The sequence below is a fragment of the Babylonia areolata genome, chromosome 2 (genome assembly GCF_041734735.1).
Source record: "Babylonia areolata isolate BAREFJ2019XMU chromosome 2, ASM4173473v1, whole genome shotgun sequence".
Lineage (NCBI taxonomy): Eukaryota > Metazoa > Mollusca > Gastropoda > Neogastropoda > Buccinidae > Babylonia > Babylonia areolata.
This window is the reverse complement of record NC_134877.1, coordinates 68,279,520-68,295,691: the sequence shown is the minus strand read 5'-3', so window position 1 is coordinate 68,295,691 and position 16,172 is coordinate 68,279,520. Positions and strand designations below refer to the sequence as shown.

Sequence of the window (16,172 nt, the reverse complement as noted above, 5' to 3'; positions counted from 1 at the left end):
ATCAATGGAGGAAGGCTGTCTCGGCACTGCGTTGTCCCGGCGTTGCACAAGTATCTGGTCCGGACATTCATGAAACCCAACCACTGTTGATAAGACTCAGTACGTGAAAACATTCAACCCCGCCCCTCCCCTCTCTACACCTACTCCACCCATCAACCCACCGCCCCCTTCGCCCCCCTTGTCCCCCCTCCCAAGCCCCCAGCCCTCTCCTTCCTCCTCTATTCCCCCTACACCCACACCTCCTACGCTGCTACTCTACATTAACCCCACCCCCCCACCCCGACACCCCCCCCCCCACTCCCGCCACTCTCCTTCCTCCTCTATTCCCCCTACCCCTACACCCTCTCCTACCCTGCCTGCTCTGCATTAACCCACCACCACCACCACCAGCAGCAGCACCCCTGACACCCCAATCACAATCCTTTCCCCAGTGCATACACGGCGGAGCGTCGGACCCTTCCTTCGTCAGTGTTAATTGAGATTCGTTAGCTGGTCCCGCTTGGGTCAGGTACAAGGCTGTCTATCTATCGAGGGAAACATCTCACTCTGCTCCCACCAACCTTGTCATTCCTTCCTTGCTTCCTTCTTTCTTCCTTCCTTTCTTCCTTTCTTCCTTCTTCCCTTCCTTCATTTCTTCCTTCTTTCCTTCCTTCTTCCCTCCTCCCTTCCGCCTTTCCCTCCTCCCTTCCGCCTTTCCCTCCTTCCTTCCTTCCTTCCTCCCTTCCTTCCTTCCTTCCTTCCTTCTTTCCTCCCTCCCTTCCTTTCTTTCTTCTCCCTTCCTTCCTTCCTCCCTTCCTTCTTCCTTCCTCCCTTCCACCTTTCCTTCCTTCCTCCCTTCCTTTCTTCTTTCTTTCTTCCTTCCTCCCTTTCATCTTTCCTTCCTTCCTCCCTTCCACCTTTCCTTCCTTCCTCCCTTCCACCTTTCCTTCCTTCCTCCCTTCCTTTCTTTCTTCTTTCTTTCTTCCTTCCTCCCTCCCTTCATTCCTTCCTTCTTTCCTTCCTTCTTCCTTCCTCGCTCCCTTTCTGTCCTTCTTCCTTCCTCCCTTCCTTCCTTCCTTCCTTGGTCCTTTCATTCCTTCCTTTCTTCTTTCCTTCCTTTCTTATTTCCTTCCTTCCTTCCTTCCTTCCTTCCTTCCTTCCTTCCTCCCTTCCTTTCTTCTTCTTTCCTTCCTTCCTCCTTCCTTCCTCCCTTCCTTCCTTCCTCCATTCCTTCCTTCCTCCCTTCCTTCCTTCCTCCCTTCCTTTCTTCTTCCCTTCCTTCCTTCCTTCCTTCCTTCATCACTTCCTTCACCACTTCCTTCACCACTTCCTTCATTCCTTCCTTCTTCCCTTCCTTCCTTCCTTCCTTCCTTCCTTCCTTCATCACTTCCTTCATTCCTTCATTCATTCCTTCTTCCCTTCCTTCCTTCCTTCCTTCCTCACTTCCTTCCTTCCTTCCTTCATTCATTCCTTCCTTCCTTCCTTCCTCCATTCCTCCCTTCCTTCCTCCCTTCATTCCTTCCTTCCTCACTTCTTCCCTTCCTTCCTCCCTTCATTCCTTCATATCTTTTTGTTTTTTCGTTCCATCCTTTCATCTTTTCTTCGACCCTCCCTTCCTCCTTCCCTTCATTCCTTCCTTCATATCTTTTTTCTTTCCTTCCTTCCTTTATTCATACATTGTTATCAATTCATTCATTCGTGCGTGTGCCGATATTAATCCAGCACTAGCGCTCATGCCCGTAGTTGCTGTCGCTCATTAGCATTGGTTAAGTACAACTCGGGGTTCCCACAAAATGTGACCAGACAAAATAATTCCATCCTTTTCCTGGATCTTCACCAGACCAGACTAAAACTTTTTTTTTCTAAACCAGACACAATGCCAAACTGAACAAAAAAAAGAAACACACACACACACACACACACACACACACACACACACACACACACACACACACACACACACACACACACACAAAGAAAGAAACCAAAAAAAGAAAGAAAAAAAAAAGAAAGAAAGAAAACCAGAAAGAAACAGAGAGATCTGCGGATATCCTTGCAACAATGTTCAATTCTTTTTCCCTTTTTTCTATTTGTGTGGATACCTTGAATGTTACTGGTCAGGAGTAGAGTTTTTACTAAAACTCCAAGACTTTTAAAGAAACCAATGGGCAAAACGTTGTGATTTTTTTTTCCCAAGACTTTCCCAGCCCTGGAAATGGTTCTTTCATTTTACCAAAACTTTTCCAGCCCTGGAAATAGTTATCTAATTTTTCACAGACTTATCCGGCTCTGGAAATGGGTTTTTTTGTTTGTTTGTTTGTTTTCATTTTTCCAAGACTTTCCACTCTTTCCTGACATGACTCTGTATGAATCCTGACAGCACCGTGTTTAGGTTGGATGGGGAAAGGTCCATCAGTCTGACGACATGGGTTGGTGATCAGATCTGATATTTTGTGGACGTCTTGGGAGCAAAATCTGATGAAGATCCAAGAGCACATACACACACACACACACACACACACACACACACACACACACACCGCGTGCTCGCAGATGTAACAAATGTCCTGTTGGAGAAAACCTGGGGGCGTGAGGAGAGGGTACGGGGGAGGGGCGAGGCATTTTCGGCGGAGGGGACGTTACGGGATACAAGGGGGTGACATTTTCAGGGTAAGGGGGACATTTCAAAACGAGGCTAAAACGCAAAAAAGGGGACATTTTGGCCGCTGAAAATGTCCGCATGCGACATTATGAACGGTGAGAAAGTCCCGGGGGAAATTGTCCCCCGGGGATGTTTCCGGGGTGGGGGACAGTCTGGGATGCTACACCGGGCAGTATGACCATGTCACCTTTTGAATCTGAAAGCTGCGCATTGCCTCAAGCCACTTCCCATTCCACTTTCCTTTCTTTGTATGAGGTTCCTTGAGTCAGAGTCAGGGCATGTTGGCTTCCAGGTGTATGAATAGATGACAGCCACTGGAGAGCATGTGTCACAGCTTCAACTCCCATTGTCAGGCTGGAGGTTGTGACTTTGTACGCGGCATTCTCTTCCCTTTTTCTTTTTTCTTTTTTTTTTTCTTTTTTCTTCTCAGTGAATCCCCAGCTGGACTGGTTTTTGGCGACTGAGCCATCTGTGTATATGATGATGTCCTCTTTACGGTTTTCTTCGATGCGTAGCCTCACTTCCGCCTCAGTTTTGCCCTCTGGCCACTACCGACAATGTCTCCCTAGGGTGGGTGAAATGACTGATGATTGAGGTTTTCAGGGTTTTCCTCTCATTCTTTTGTTTCTTTAAGGTCTTGTAGTCGGCATACAAGCTGGATTGTGTCTTCTGCTTGCCCCAGCCATGATCTTCCGCGTCCTAGACGGCTACCTTTTTGTTCCTTCACTGCATTATGCAGTAGGTTTTTAGGGGTTTTAGGGGATTTAACTTATTCTAACTTGTTTCTGGCCTGCATTGAAGAAAGGTCAAGCAGGTACCACATGGTTTCCATAAGGGTGTCTTTTGTTGTTCCAAGAATCAGTCTCATAGCTTCAGTTCGGAGTCTTTCCAATTGTACGAGGCTGCTTTGAGACAGTGTTGTTAGTCCAAGCCCGTAGTCGATCACACTGAGAACTAGTGATTAATATAGCCGGAAAAGGTAGCGTTGTTCAATGCCATTGGATGCCATTGCCTTTAAGATTGAAAGACCTTTTTCGCATTTTAGAACAATGGTTTCAGTGTGTTTTCTGAAGGTCAGCATCCTGTCGAACTGTATTCCTAGGTAGCGTAGGCAGTCGGTTTTCTCGATCTGAATTCTGTCGAATGAGACAGCCGGTGGTGATTTGCTCGCAGTTCTGTTGTTGAGAGTGCACAGCTAAGTTAGGGCTTTCGCTGGATTGATGGAAGATCCTGTGTTCCTGCACCACTGGACGATATTGTTCAGCTGTATTCCGATTTGCCTATTTCCAGTTCGACTATGTACTGGTCCGACGTGCTGTGCAAAAAGCAGTTTTCTGCTTCTTCAACAAATTGTTTTGTGTGTCTGTGTACACGCCTCAATGTTTTGTTGACGATCTGAGGATTGGTGTCTGTCTATAAACATGTTTTAATTCTCATCTATGTACGGACTGTTTGCGAGTGTGTTGCATGTGTGTGTGTGTGTGTGTGTGTGTGTGTGTGTGTGTGTGTGGCGAAACGAGCGAAATGGAGCAGGGAACCCGAACTCTCAACATGTAACTGAAGGTGGCTGCATTGCTTGGAGGATGGGTAATAGTTTTGTGTTTATTTACTTTTTCGTTTATTTATTCATCTATTTACTTATTCATTATTTTGATTATTTGTTCATTTATTCGTTTATCAATTTGTTTATTTATTCATTTATTTATTTATTCGTTTATCTGTCTATCTATATATCTATATATTTGCATTCATTTATTCATTTTTCCTAGTGAGTCAGTGACAGAGTGAGCGAGTTACTGATTTGTCGTGGCCGACTTGGTTAGGCGTACGACAGTTCTTTTGATCCAGTGGTTACACAGAGTTCGATGCTCCGTTTCGGCGTGCTATTGTGTCCTTGGCAAAGGCACTTTACTCCGATTTCCATTCTTCACTCCGCCTTGATGTTAATGGGTATGGGCGGGTACCTGGGTACCTGGGTGCCTGGGTACATGACCGGTCGGGAAAGCTTAAAACGGCGGAAGGAGGCAACTGGGCCCCGCCTACCTATGCCCAGCCCCTGGCACAGCCAGTGGATATAAGTTGGCTGCGCTTACGGAGTCTATGGAACTCTTCAAATTCATTCATTTATCATCATTTATTCGTTTGTTAATCTATGTGTATGTTTGCTCAGTCTATCTTTGTTAATAATTATCTGTGTAATTATCATTTCTTCGTTTGCTTTATCATTTTTATTCATTTTGACTTTGATTTCGTCTTACGGGTCAAAGTACGGGGACTCAAAACAGCTTGCATCATCATTAATAAATGATTGAATTTGTGATTGATAAAATGTGTACATGTATAATTGTGCTATTTGATATATCAATCGACAGTTGTTTGTTGCTGCTGCTGTTGTTGTTGCTGTCTGCTGTCTGTGTCATGTGTCAATGATGTGGTTTTTATGTGTGTGGAGGATGTACGCAGCTTTCTGTTAGTCTCTTTGTGACAGGTAGTTGTCTTGATTGCCACGGATGGAATACAGAATGTTGACTGATTAAATGTGATAAAAAAAAAAAAAAAAAAACAAAGATTGATATTCGTCATTTACCATGTGGCTGGGGGTGGGTGGGGGCTGGGATGGGAGTGTGTGTGTGTGTGTGTGTGTGTGTGTGTGTGTGTGTGTGTTTGCTTGCGTAAATTTGTCTGTCTGTCTGTCTGTCTGTCTGTCTCTCTCTCTCTCTCTCTCTCTCTCTCTCTCTCTCTCTCTCCATACACACAGACAGACAGACAGACACACACACACACACACACACACACACACACACACACACACACACACACACACACACACACACACACACATGCTGTTATTAGTTATTTTGATTTATTGACAAATTCGCATTGAACCGTAGCTTCCCGTTTGCTTGTCCAACTGGGCTCCAGACACTGTGTCCATTGGGGTCTGGGTTCCATTCCCGCTCCAGCCCTTTCTCCCAAATTTGAATATAAAAAAAAAATCAAACTATGCATCTGTTTCGGATGACATGATAAACCCAGGTCCCGTGTGCAGCACGCACTTGGCGCACTGAAAAAGATCACATTGCAACAAAAGTATTGCCGGTCCTCTGGCAAAAAAAAAAATGTAGGAGAAATCCACTCTAATATGTAGACAAGACAATTATTTATTGTCAATCATTACACCAGGATGTAGACAATTATTTATTGTCAATCATTACACCAGGATATTTGTGTAAATATACTTGTTCAATCATTTCATTTTTTTATGACTTCACTTAACCTTGGTTTCTTTCTTCTGAAGTTCTGAAGTCGGTTACAAATTCTTTTGTTTTGCCAACATTCAGTTCCTTTCTTCTGAAGTTCTGAAGTCGGTTACAAATTCTTTTGTTTTGCCAACATTCAGTTCAGGGTAATCTTCATCACACCATTTCACAAATCTGTCAATTTCTCGTTAAGTAGCATTTTACAAGATTGCCAGTTTGGAGGCAAAGGCTGCAGACTGTAAAATGGTTTGGAGTGAAGTGAAATCAATTTGCCACTCATCTCAGAGTCAGCCCAGCATTAGTAGTGAACAGTGGTTTAACCATTTTAAATGTCTTTAATCTAACAGACTGGGAACAGAACCACCATCCTGTTGATGAAAGTCTGTCGGACCCCCCGAGTGTGGAATGTCTCGACAAACCAATCAGTGCACAGGAAGTCCTGTCAGCAATAAATGCTTTAAATCTGAATATTTCCCCGGGGCCTGATGGTGTACTTGCGGTCATGTTGAAAAACTCTGTAACATGTGCACTCCCATTCATTGTCAAGTTGTTTAACCATATTTTTGACTCTGGAACTTACCCAAGGGCTTGTTCAGATGTCATTATTGTGCCAGTTCACAAAGGGGGTGTCCAGATAACCCAGATAATTTCCGTGGAGTTTCCCTCTTGAGCATTTTGGGAAAGGGGTTTTCTCGTATTCTAAATGAACGTTTAACTAGCTGGGCTGACGCCAACCAAAAGATTGAGGAGGTACAGGGCGGTTTTCGTGCAGGTTATTCTACTGTTGATAACATTTGTTTTTTATGCAGCTGTCCAGAAATATCTGTTGAAAAAGTCAGGAAAATTCTATGTTTGTTTTGTAGATTTTAATAAAGCTTTTGACCGTGTAAACAGAGCAACACTGTGGAAGACTCTACGTCAGACAGGTATTGGTGGGAAAAAGCTTCGCATTTTGACCAGTATTTACAAGTCTGTGCGTTCTTGTGTGCGATGCCCAGACAGTATTACTGAATTTTTCGAGTATCCCATTGGGGTGAGACAGGGATGTGTGCTTTCACCCATTTTCTTTTCTTTCTTAATTAATGAATTGGCCCTTGAATTGCAAGACTGTAAGCATGGTGTCCAGCTTTCACCAGATATTGTGGAGATTTTATCAATTTTGTTCGCAGATGATGCAGGCCTGTCCTCTTACTCAGCTGCTGGATGACAAAACCAGATCAACATTTTGAAAAGTTTCGCTGACAATTTTGACATGGAATTAAACTGCTGTGAGGCACACAAGCGTGCGCAATGAAAACAGAATTTAAAAAAAGAAGAAGAAAGCCTCCGTGGATCAAACAATTATGGTCAATGCACAAATGCTCTGAATATCAACATTATTTCTATTTCGTTCTGTCCACAACCGACATGTAACATTTTACGTGTATGACCAATTTCTTTATTCGGCTATTGCACCCATCGTGTATAGGTATGTGCACAGGCATGCACACAAAGGGAGTACACACAGACAGACTGACAGACACAGACACATACAGAGAAAAAAGACATCAGGGTAGGGTGTCTTTGATACATGGAAACCTCTGTGTGTGTGTGTGTGTGTGTGTGTGTGTGTGTGTGTGTGTGTGTGTGTGTGTGTGTGTGTGCGTGTGTGTGTGTGTGTGCGTGAGAGAGAGAGAGAGAGAGAGAGAGAGAGAGAGAGAGAGAGAATAATTTAAAAGAATGGTTTTAAAAAGATTTAAAACCAATAAAAGGGAAAAGTGTGGTGGGAAAACTCCTAACATTAAACAACTACACCAAATTTCTGATTGGTCTGTGCAGTATATGGTACATTCTTTAATATAAGAAAATGTCTTAAAACTGTCAAACACACATTGAAGTGAATGCTGAGAAAAGCTAAAAAAAACAAAAAGAGTTGACCATGTCAAGCTGTGGATATCATGAAAGAGGCTAATAATATAGAGACATTGCCAACACTGTGAATCAACCAGCTGTGCAAGCTGAGTTTTCTTGTCATGATCACACATTTGATTATTCAGTTGCCAGTGTTTGTGTTCAGCATTCTAAGTTCAGTATCAACAACTATGGTGTTATAGATATTCAAAAAGAGCTAGTGGTGATTTTTGTTTGTTACATTTGATTTACTCAGTTACTGATGCTTTTTGTTCCATACAAAGCTCTTCACTTCCTCAGTGTAGGTGTGTGTGTGTGTGCGTGTGTGTGTGTGTGTGTGTGTGTGTGTGTGTGTGTGTGTGTGTGTGTATGTGTGTGTGGGTGTGTGTGTGTGTGTGTGTGTGTGTGTGTGCTTGCATGTATGGGGGTAAGAGAAACACAGAGAGAGGGAGTGAGAGAGGGAGCGCAGAAAGGGGAGGGGGGTTAGGGGTACATTTTCGGTGGAGTGGACGTTTCGGGATACAAAGAGAGGACATTTTCAGAGTAGGGGGGACATTTGAGAACGAAGCTAAATCGCAAGAAGGGGGACATTATGGCTGCTGATAATATCCGCAGGGGACATTATGAACGGCGAGTAAGTCCCCGGGGGGACATTTCCAGCGGTCAAATTGTCCCCCGGGGACGTTTCCGGGGTAGGGGACAGTCTGGGATGCTACACCGTGTCAGAAGCGACGACATAAGAAAGACGGTACACCCATCTACCAGTACACAGCACAACAATGCAGGACGCAACAGTAGTTCAGTCACTCAAGAAGAATGCCAGTTAAAATCCTTTCACCGCCCGTCAATTCAGAGTGCAAAATTCTCTTGTGCTATAAACACAGGTGTTAAAGAATAGTGGGAATTCCCCCTGCGATGTGTAGAAAATATGGCCTTCCTACCACCGAACATAAAGAGCATTGGTTTCATGGATAACAGACCCATGATCTGGTCACCCTTCAGTGACATGGGTCCTCTACCTAGCTGCTGCATAAATGCGAGTTTGGCAGTGAAAGGGTTAAACCAGCCAGCCCTGTGACTCCGCAACACGAAGTACCACTCACAGTCATTAAATGACGCGACGCATCGAGCTCGATCTGATTGTGTTCAGCGACAACGGCGGTTGAGTTTCAGGCACGCTCCGCGCACATTGCGGGACGCTAAAGGCCTCCCGTATCGTTGCTGACCGCCAGCTGTCCGCACGACACCTTCACGGTAGGAGCGCTCGAAAAAAGCAAAGTGAGTAAGTTGGACGTGATATCATATTATAGAAATCTGTTAATAAAAACGCAAACTCACAGTGGGTACGTTGCATTAGGGGGAAAAACGTAGGCCCTATAACTGTGTTCATGTTATGCTTCGCGAGGGGGCGACACACAGGTGTTTGTGCTCTGTGTTTCATTCCTGTTTTTGCTGTCCTCGCCCTGCCCTTGTGCTTTTATATTGTTTCAAAGTGGTGTGCAAGGTGTTAAACATGAAGAGTGTGACAGTTGTGAGGCTGTTTGTGGTGGTGCTGGCTGTGTTCCGGACTAGTAGACGGGCGCAATAGCCGAGTGGTTTAAGCGTTGGACTTTAAATCTGAGGGTCCCGGGTTCGAATCACGGTAACGGCGCCTGGTGGGTAAAGGGTGGAGATTTTTTCCGATCTCCCAGGTCAACATATGTGCAGACCTGCTAGTGCCTGAACCCCCTTCATGCAGCATGCATGAACCACGACAGAGTCATGGGCAAGTCGATGTTGGTCGTGTAACGGAAAGAAAAAGAAGAAGAAGAAGTGTTTGTGATGTTTTGTATCACCGGGTGGTTTAAATGTCTGACAGCGCGGAGGTACAGGCGCCTTACATTACGACCGTGATTTCCATCCGCTTTTACTGAGCAACTTTTACCTCTATCTTATTTGTGATGTGATGATGAGGAGAATGAAAGAGAAGGTGAGAGAAAGAAAGCACGAAAGAGAGGAAAGAGAGGAGGCTTGAACAGAAGACTGAGCAAAAATAACACTAAACCCTCACTGCCATCTATTATTTTACCCAATGTCAGATCCCTTAACCCAAACGGCAGAAACTGTAATTTAGATGAAGTACGAGCAAACTGTCGATTTTTAAATGATTTTAGGAACTTGTGTGTGCTTTGTTTTACGGAAACCTGGTTAAGTGAACTAAACCAGAAAACAGAAATTTTGCCAACCTTGTCCACATGGCGTTTGGCTGAGAAAATTAGGATTTGAAATCAGGGGAAAAGTATAGCTTATTCCCAAATTCTCATTCTGTTACCAAAGAAGTTCGGTTAACAGAACTACAATAGTGAATAATGCACAAATTTTATACCCAACAAATATATCTACTGAATAAAACGAAAACAACAGAAAACAACAAGTGTTCAATTTGCCAACATGAAGTTGACTACATATAGCATTTCTTTTATGAATGTACACCACTTAAAACATTTTGGAACAAAACAGAACATTTTATTAATGGTCTGATTGGGAAAAGCGTGTAATTGACTGGTTAAACGATACTTACCTGGAAGTTGAAGTTCAAACCGAGACCTACCCTATGAGAGGGCACCCCGATAGAAACGTGGTTTGAGTGTGCACGCTAGCTATCTGGGCTTCAGTCTTGAACAATGTATATCCTGGCTTTCAGAATCCGAAAGAAACGTGGTTTGAGTGTGCACGCTAGCTATCTGGGCTTCAGTCTTGGACGATGTATATCCTGGCTTTCAGAATCCGAAAGAAACGTGGTTTGAGTGTGCACGCTAGCTATCTGGGCTTCAGTCTTGAACGATGTATATCCTGGCTTTCAGAATCCGAAAGAAACGTGGTTTGAGTGTGCATGCTAGCTATCTGGGCTTCAGTCTTGAACGATGTATATCCTGGCTTTCAGAATCCAAAAGAATTTCAGGGTGGGTCCGTGTCGCGTGCAACTTTTCAAACTAAAGTTATGGCCAACTCTCTCACGCTCTCTCACCTTTATCCAAACAAAAGCCTCGAATAAACAGATACAAAACATTTGCTCCAAATACTTTAACAAAAAATCAGACACGATACAATACTTAATTAGACACCACAAAGAAAAGAGTCTGTTCGTTTTCCTCTTTCACATGAGGAACACCCACAATTTTCCCTTCGTCACCCTCTTCTGTGACAGTTTGTCCGTTTCCCAGTAATACTCAGCTTAGGTGGGGGGGGGGGGGGGGCGGGGGGGGGGGGAGATAGAAACTGGCACTACACAGTTCGTAGTTCTGGAAGGTGGACTCTGGTGTTGGCTTGGGGAAACACGTCCACCAGCGACGCTCGAGCTCCCCAGGCGGAAGACGGCCGCTCAAACAGCGGTGATGAAGTCGGGTCTCCACACAGGAAGAATGGAGTTCCCTAGACAAAAACCTAGAATCTGCGGCTAAGTTCTAGTGAATTATCCACGATTTTGTTAGGATTCCGCCGCCGCCCACCATCTCGGGCGGAAGGGGAATCACAATAGCACTACGTTACATTATGGACAGTGACTCATTCACTCCCCTTAAATCCTATCATGGTTTACTGGCAAAGCAATCTGAACAAACTGAATGGTTTTTCAGTCTTTCTACGAAATATTAATTCCCGAAGTAGTTTACAAATCCACGGAAAATAATCTCACAAACAAATGTAGGCTAGACTTTACTTCACTGTTTCCACATTCAGAACTGGGAGAAATAGTAATTCTAGCACATTAAACAGAATACATGAGGTAATTTGAAACTGTAAATTTAGAGTGAAAGTAATACTGAATTAGAGAATAAACACTCAAGCAAAAAACCACGTATCAGTTTCAAGCAAACTGGTAACGTTCCAGACTAGGAAATAACTGTCCAAGACGAAAATGAGACTAAGCACATGTAACGTCAGACAGTAAAAATTCAGGTAACAAACACATGAAGAGCAAAAGCGACTAATACAGATACGTATATTTTCGGACGGCTGTACAACAAATACTACAAACTGTAAGATCATTTTATCAATGCAACGACTAAGATAAATGAATGAATACCTCAACGGTTTCTGAGATCCGGCCAAAATACCGGCTGAGCGTCTCTCTCCATAGGACCCTACACTTGACCTGGCCGAGTGTCCTGCTCCACTGACTAATGGTGCTGGTTTTCCAAAAGGAGAAAACTTTCTATAACTCACAAATTAGAAATATGCACGTCATGTTTTCTAGTGCAACACGTGCATTCCATACACTTCCTTAGCTACATGGAGCACGCGGAAGAGCTACAAGGAGAGGGGTCAACCAAAAGTGGCAGCGTTCACACACACGCACGCACAACCCTCCTTGTCCGTGACAACACCCCCCTGATTGAGCACAGACATCTGTCTGCACGGCTACAAAGGGGAAACAATTATTCCACAGATGCCCGACTCAAATAGTCGGCACCAACATTCAGTCTGCCAGGGATCACTCGAACTGTGAAGGAGTAAGACTGTAAGAGCAAACTCCACCTCAGCAGCCTTTGGTTCGCAACTTTTGCTGTCTGCAAGTACCGCAGAGGTTGATAATCAGTCTCGAGCACAAACTGCTGACCATACAAAAATTGCTGGAATTTGTCTGTAGCCCACACTACTGCTAAGCACTCCTTCTCAATCGTAGAGTAGTGACTTTCAGTTCCAGACAATTTCCTGCTGGCAAACGCGACAGGGTGTAGTACACCTTCCTTCTCCTGCAGGAGCACCGCCCCCAGACCACGGTCTGAGGCGTCAGTTCGTAAGACGAACTGGCAGGACAGATCTGGCAGTTGCAACACTGGCCTAGAAACCAGACGACCCTTCAAAGTTTTGAAGGCCCGATCGCACTCTGGAGTCCAAACGACGTTGTTGGGAGCACCTTTCCTGGTGAGGTCCGTCAGGGGAAGTGCTATGGCAGAGAAATTAGGGATAAACTTACGGTAGTAGCCTACCAGGCCCAAGAAGGCTCGCACTTGCGTCTTAGTCTCAGGAACTGGTGCTTTCATAACTTTCTCCACCTTGTCCGTTTCCGGCAGGATTTGACCGTGCCGTACAACATGTCCCAGAAAACTCAGTTCCTCGAACCCAATGTAGCACTTCTTTGGACGGACTGACAAATTTGCTTCCTCCAATCGCTGGAAAACTGCCTCTATAGCAGAGAGATGTTCTTCCCATGTTTCGGACGCAATCATGATGTCGTCCATGAAGTTATGTACATCTTTCATGCCTATGGGATCCAGCAAAGCTCTCATCATCCTTGAGAAAACTGCTGCTGCATTCTTCAAGCCGAAGGGCATCACAGTGAACTGGAACTGTCCACTGGGGGTAGTGAAAGCGGTCATAGGCCGGATGTCTTCTCTGACCGGAATTTGCCAGTAACCTTTGCTGAGGTCCCACTTGCTGAAGTACCGGGCTTTACCTAGAGAAGAGAAAAGATGCTCTACGTCAGGTAGAGATTCCGCATCAAAGACGGTGACGTTATTCAAACGTCGATAGTCAACGCAGAACCGGATCTTTCCGTCTTTCTTGCGTACGAGAACTACCGGCGCATTATAGGGAGATGCAGCAGGCTCTATCACCCCAAGCGTCTTCATGGTCTCTACCTCTTGCTTGACGATCTCCACTTTGGCGTGGGGCAAAGGGTACTGTTTTACTCGCACCGGCTTTGCTGTCTCTACGGTCATGTCAAACTCTGCCAAGTTCGTCTTCAACGGTACATCCGTGATGACCTTCTCATGCCGACGAGCAATTGTCAAAACTTCCTCTTTCTGTTTGTCATTCAGACCTGGTCCAAAGTTCAAGTCAGCTATTGTTTCCTCAGCCACCAGACTGGGCACAGGCAACTCCCTGTCAGCGACAGAAGTTGGTTCAGTCTCCTCTATGACAGCAACAGCCACCATCGGAACTTCACAAGAAACAGAGTCCGCCTGTCTTTCCACATACCTCTTCAACAGATTCGCATGGTACAATTTGTCCTGTCCTCCCATGCGAATCTTATAGTCAGCTTCTCCCTTCCTCTCCAATACCTCAAAGGGACCCTGCCAGCACAGCTGTAATTTGTTATGTCTCTGGGGCAAAAGCAGCAGTACCTTGTCACCAGGGGAGAACGCACGATTCTGAGACTTCCTGTTAAAAACCTCAGCATGTCTCTGACAAGCTGCAGCCAAATTCCTGCGTGCCAACTCACAGGTTTCCTCGATACGGTTCCTCAAGTCTACTACGTACTCTGCAGTAGTGCGAACTTCTTCAGAAGTATGTTCATCTGTCCACAGCTGGCGCAAGACAGACAAAGGCCCTCGTACTGTTCTTCCGTACAGGAGTTCAAATGGTGAGAACCCCAAACTCTCCTGAGTCGCTTCCCGGTAAGCAAAGAGCAGTGCAGGGATATACCGATCCCATTGCTTTGGTTTCTCCTGAGTAAGCTTCCGCAACGCAGTCTTCAGAACGCCGTTGTACCGCTCTACCAGCCCATTTCCTTGAGCATGGTAAGGAGTTGTTGCCAACCCACGGATGGACAACAATCTCTCCATCTGCTTCATTACATCGCTCATGAACTGGGTTCCGCGATCAGTTAAAATCTCAGACGGCACTCCAACTCGAGTCCAGACCTCCCACAGTGCTTCAGCAACCGTGGTAGCTTCAACGGTCTTAAGAGGAACGGCCTCAGGGTACCGGGTGGCGTAATCCACAACCACCAAGATATAGCGGTTCCCTGACCCTGACGCAGGAGTAATCGGCCCAACAAGGTCAACTGCTACCCGCTCAAAAGGAGTGTCGATCAGAGGCATCTTCCCAAGAGGTACCCTCTGAGGTTTTGGAGAGACTTTCTGGCATTGGTCACAGGACGAAACAAATCGGCGAACGTCCGCACACATACCAGGCCAGAAAAACTGTTTCCAAATCCTGTCCAGAGTCTTCTTTCCTCCTTGATGACCCCCCATAGGCGGTTCATGAGCCAGTTTCATTACTCCCTGTCTAAGCTGTGCGGGGACCACAACTTGACTGTACTCAGTCTTCGCCTGACGGTACTCACGGTACAGAATACCCTTCCTCCACCTGAAGGACACCTCGCCTGTACGACCAGAAACCCTAACGTCTCTACGATCGGCTGCCTCCCGCAAAGACTTCAATCCAGGATCACCTTTCTGTAGTTCCTTCAACTGCTCTGGCGTCACGGTCTCGAGACCTGGAGATGCCACCCGCAAAGTAGAAGGTCGCCTCTTCTCTGCTGCCTGAGCACGAGTGACTACAGAGATATCCTTGGGTGTACCATACACTGGCAGAACTTTTCGGTCTTCCAACCGAGCATGATTCCCAACTATGAAATCAACCACTGGAGTCTCCATAACTACAGCTTCAACCTGACCTGTGAAAAACGGACTCTCTATCCTAACCACAGCAATAGGATAGTGCCGCTTGATGTCTTTCTCGGCCATTGAAACCTCAAGTTGCCTGCCGGTAAGATGACAATCAGATATGAGGGACTTCTTCACGACACAGACATGAGACCCTGTATCACGCAGTCCTAGTACTGCCTTGCCTTCGACCACGACCAGACAGTGTGGATCGTATTCCTGCTCTCTACATGGCGTGCAGAGAGTAGGCACCTGAACTGTTTGCCTGACCTCTGTCCCTTGATGCTGTACTGCGCCCGCCGATTTCCCTTTCCTGGGACAGTCTCTAGCCAAGTGCTTAGGTGACTGACAGATGAAACAAGTCTTAACAGAGGAATTCCCAGACTCGCTCTTAGTTCCACCCACCTTGGACTTATCCTGCCCCGCTGAAGCATTACCACTAAGACCTACCAGCTGAAGAAACTTCCTCCCACCCCTATGAGCCATGAAGTAAACTTCAGCTGATGCGACAGCTTCTTCCAGAGACTGTGGCTGCTTCTCCATCACGTAGGCGGCCATGTCAGCCTGCAAAGATTGTAAGAACTGCTCAAGGAGAATCAATTGATTCAGATCAGGGATCTTAGATTGCTCATGCCACTGCTTTAAGTTGTCCTGCAACCTGGCACTAAACTGCACAAAAGTTTCATTGTCTTTTCTTTTACAGTTCCTGAAACGACGACGATACGTCTCTGCATTCAATTGGTAACGAGCTAAAAGTTGCTCCTTCAGCTTATCGTAGTCACCCGCGTCAGCGTCGCTCAGGTTGTTGTAGACATCCTCGGCCTTACCAGTGAGACGAGTAGAAACTCGAGTCGCCCAGGTGCTCTTCTTCCATCCGTACAGAGTAGCGACACGCTCAAACCTCTTCAACCAAGACGAAATGTCACCCTTACTGTCATCGAACTTTGGAAGGCTGGGGCGAAATCCACGGTCGTCGTCAGTGTCAGACTCTCCCTCTACCTGATCCAT

The 16,172-nt window shown here is 45.6% G+C and overlaps 2 protein-coding genes across 2 annotated transcripts in view; one reads left to right on the top strand and one right to left on the bottom strand.

The window, feature by feature from the left end:
* LOC143278232 (calcitonin gene-related peptide type 1 receptor-like) overlaps window positions 1-8,994 on the top strand; it is a 58,982-nt gene extending 49,988 nt beyond the window's left edge. The window contains exon 12 of the mRNA XM_076583243.1: window positions 8,942-8,994. Coding sequence (XP_076439358.1) covers window positions 8,942-8,994 — 53 coding nt within the window. The remainder of the gene's footprint in view (window positions 1-8,941) is intronic.
* Window positions 8,995-12,307: 3,313 nt separating this feature from the next.
* LOC143278215 (uncharacterized) lies at window positions 12,308-16,172 on the bottom strand. Its single transcript, XM_076583242.1, has 3 exons — window positions 15,570-16,172; window positions 12,478-15,041; window positions 12,308-12,338 (listed from the first exon to the last, which is right to left on the bottom strand). Exons 1-3 carry the CDS (start codon window positions 16,170-16,172, stop codon window positions 12,308-12,310), a joined length of 3,198 nt encoding a protein of 1,065 aa, XP_076439357.1.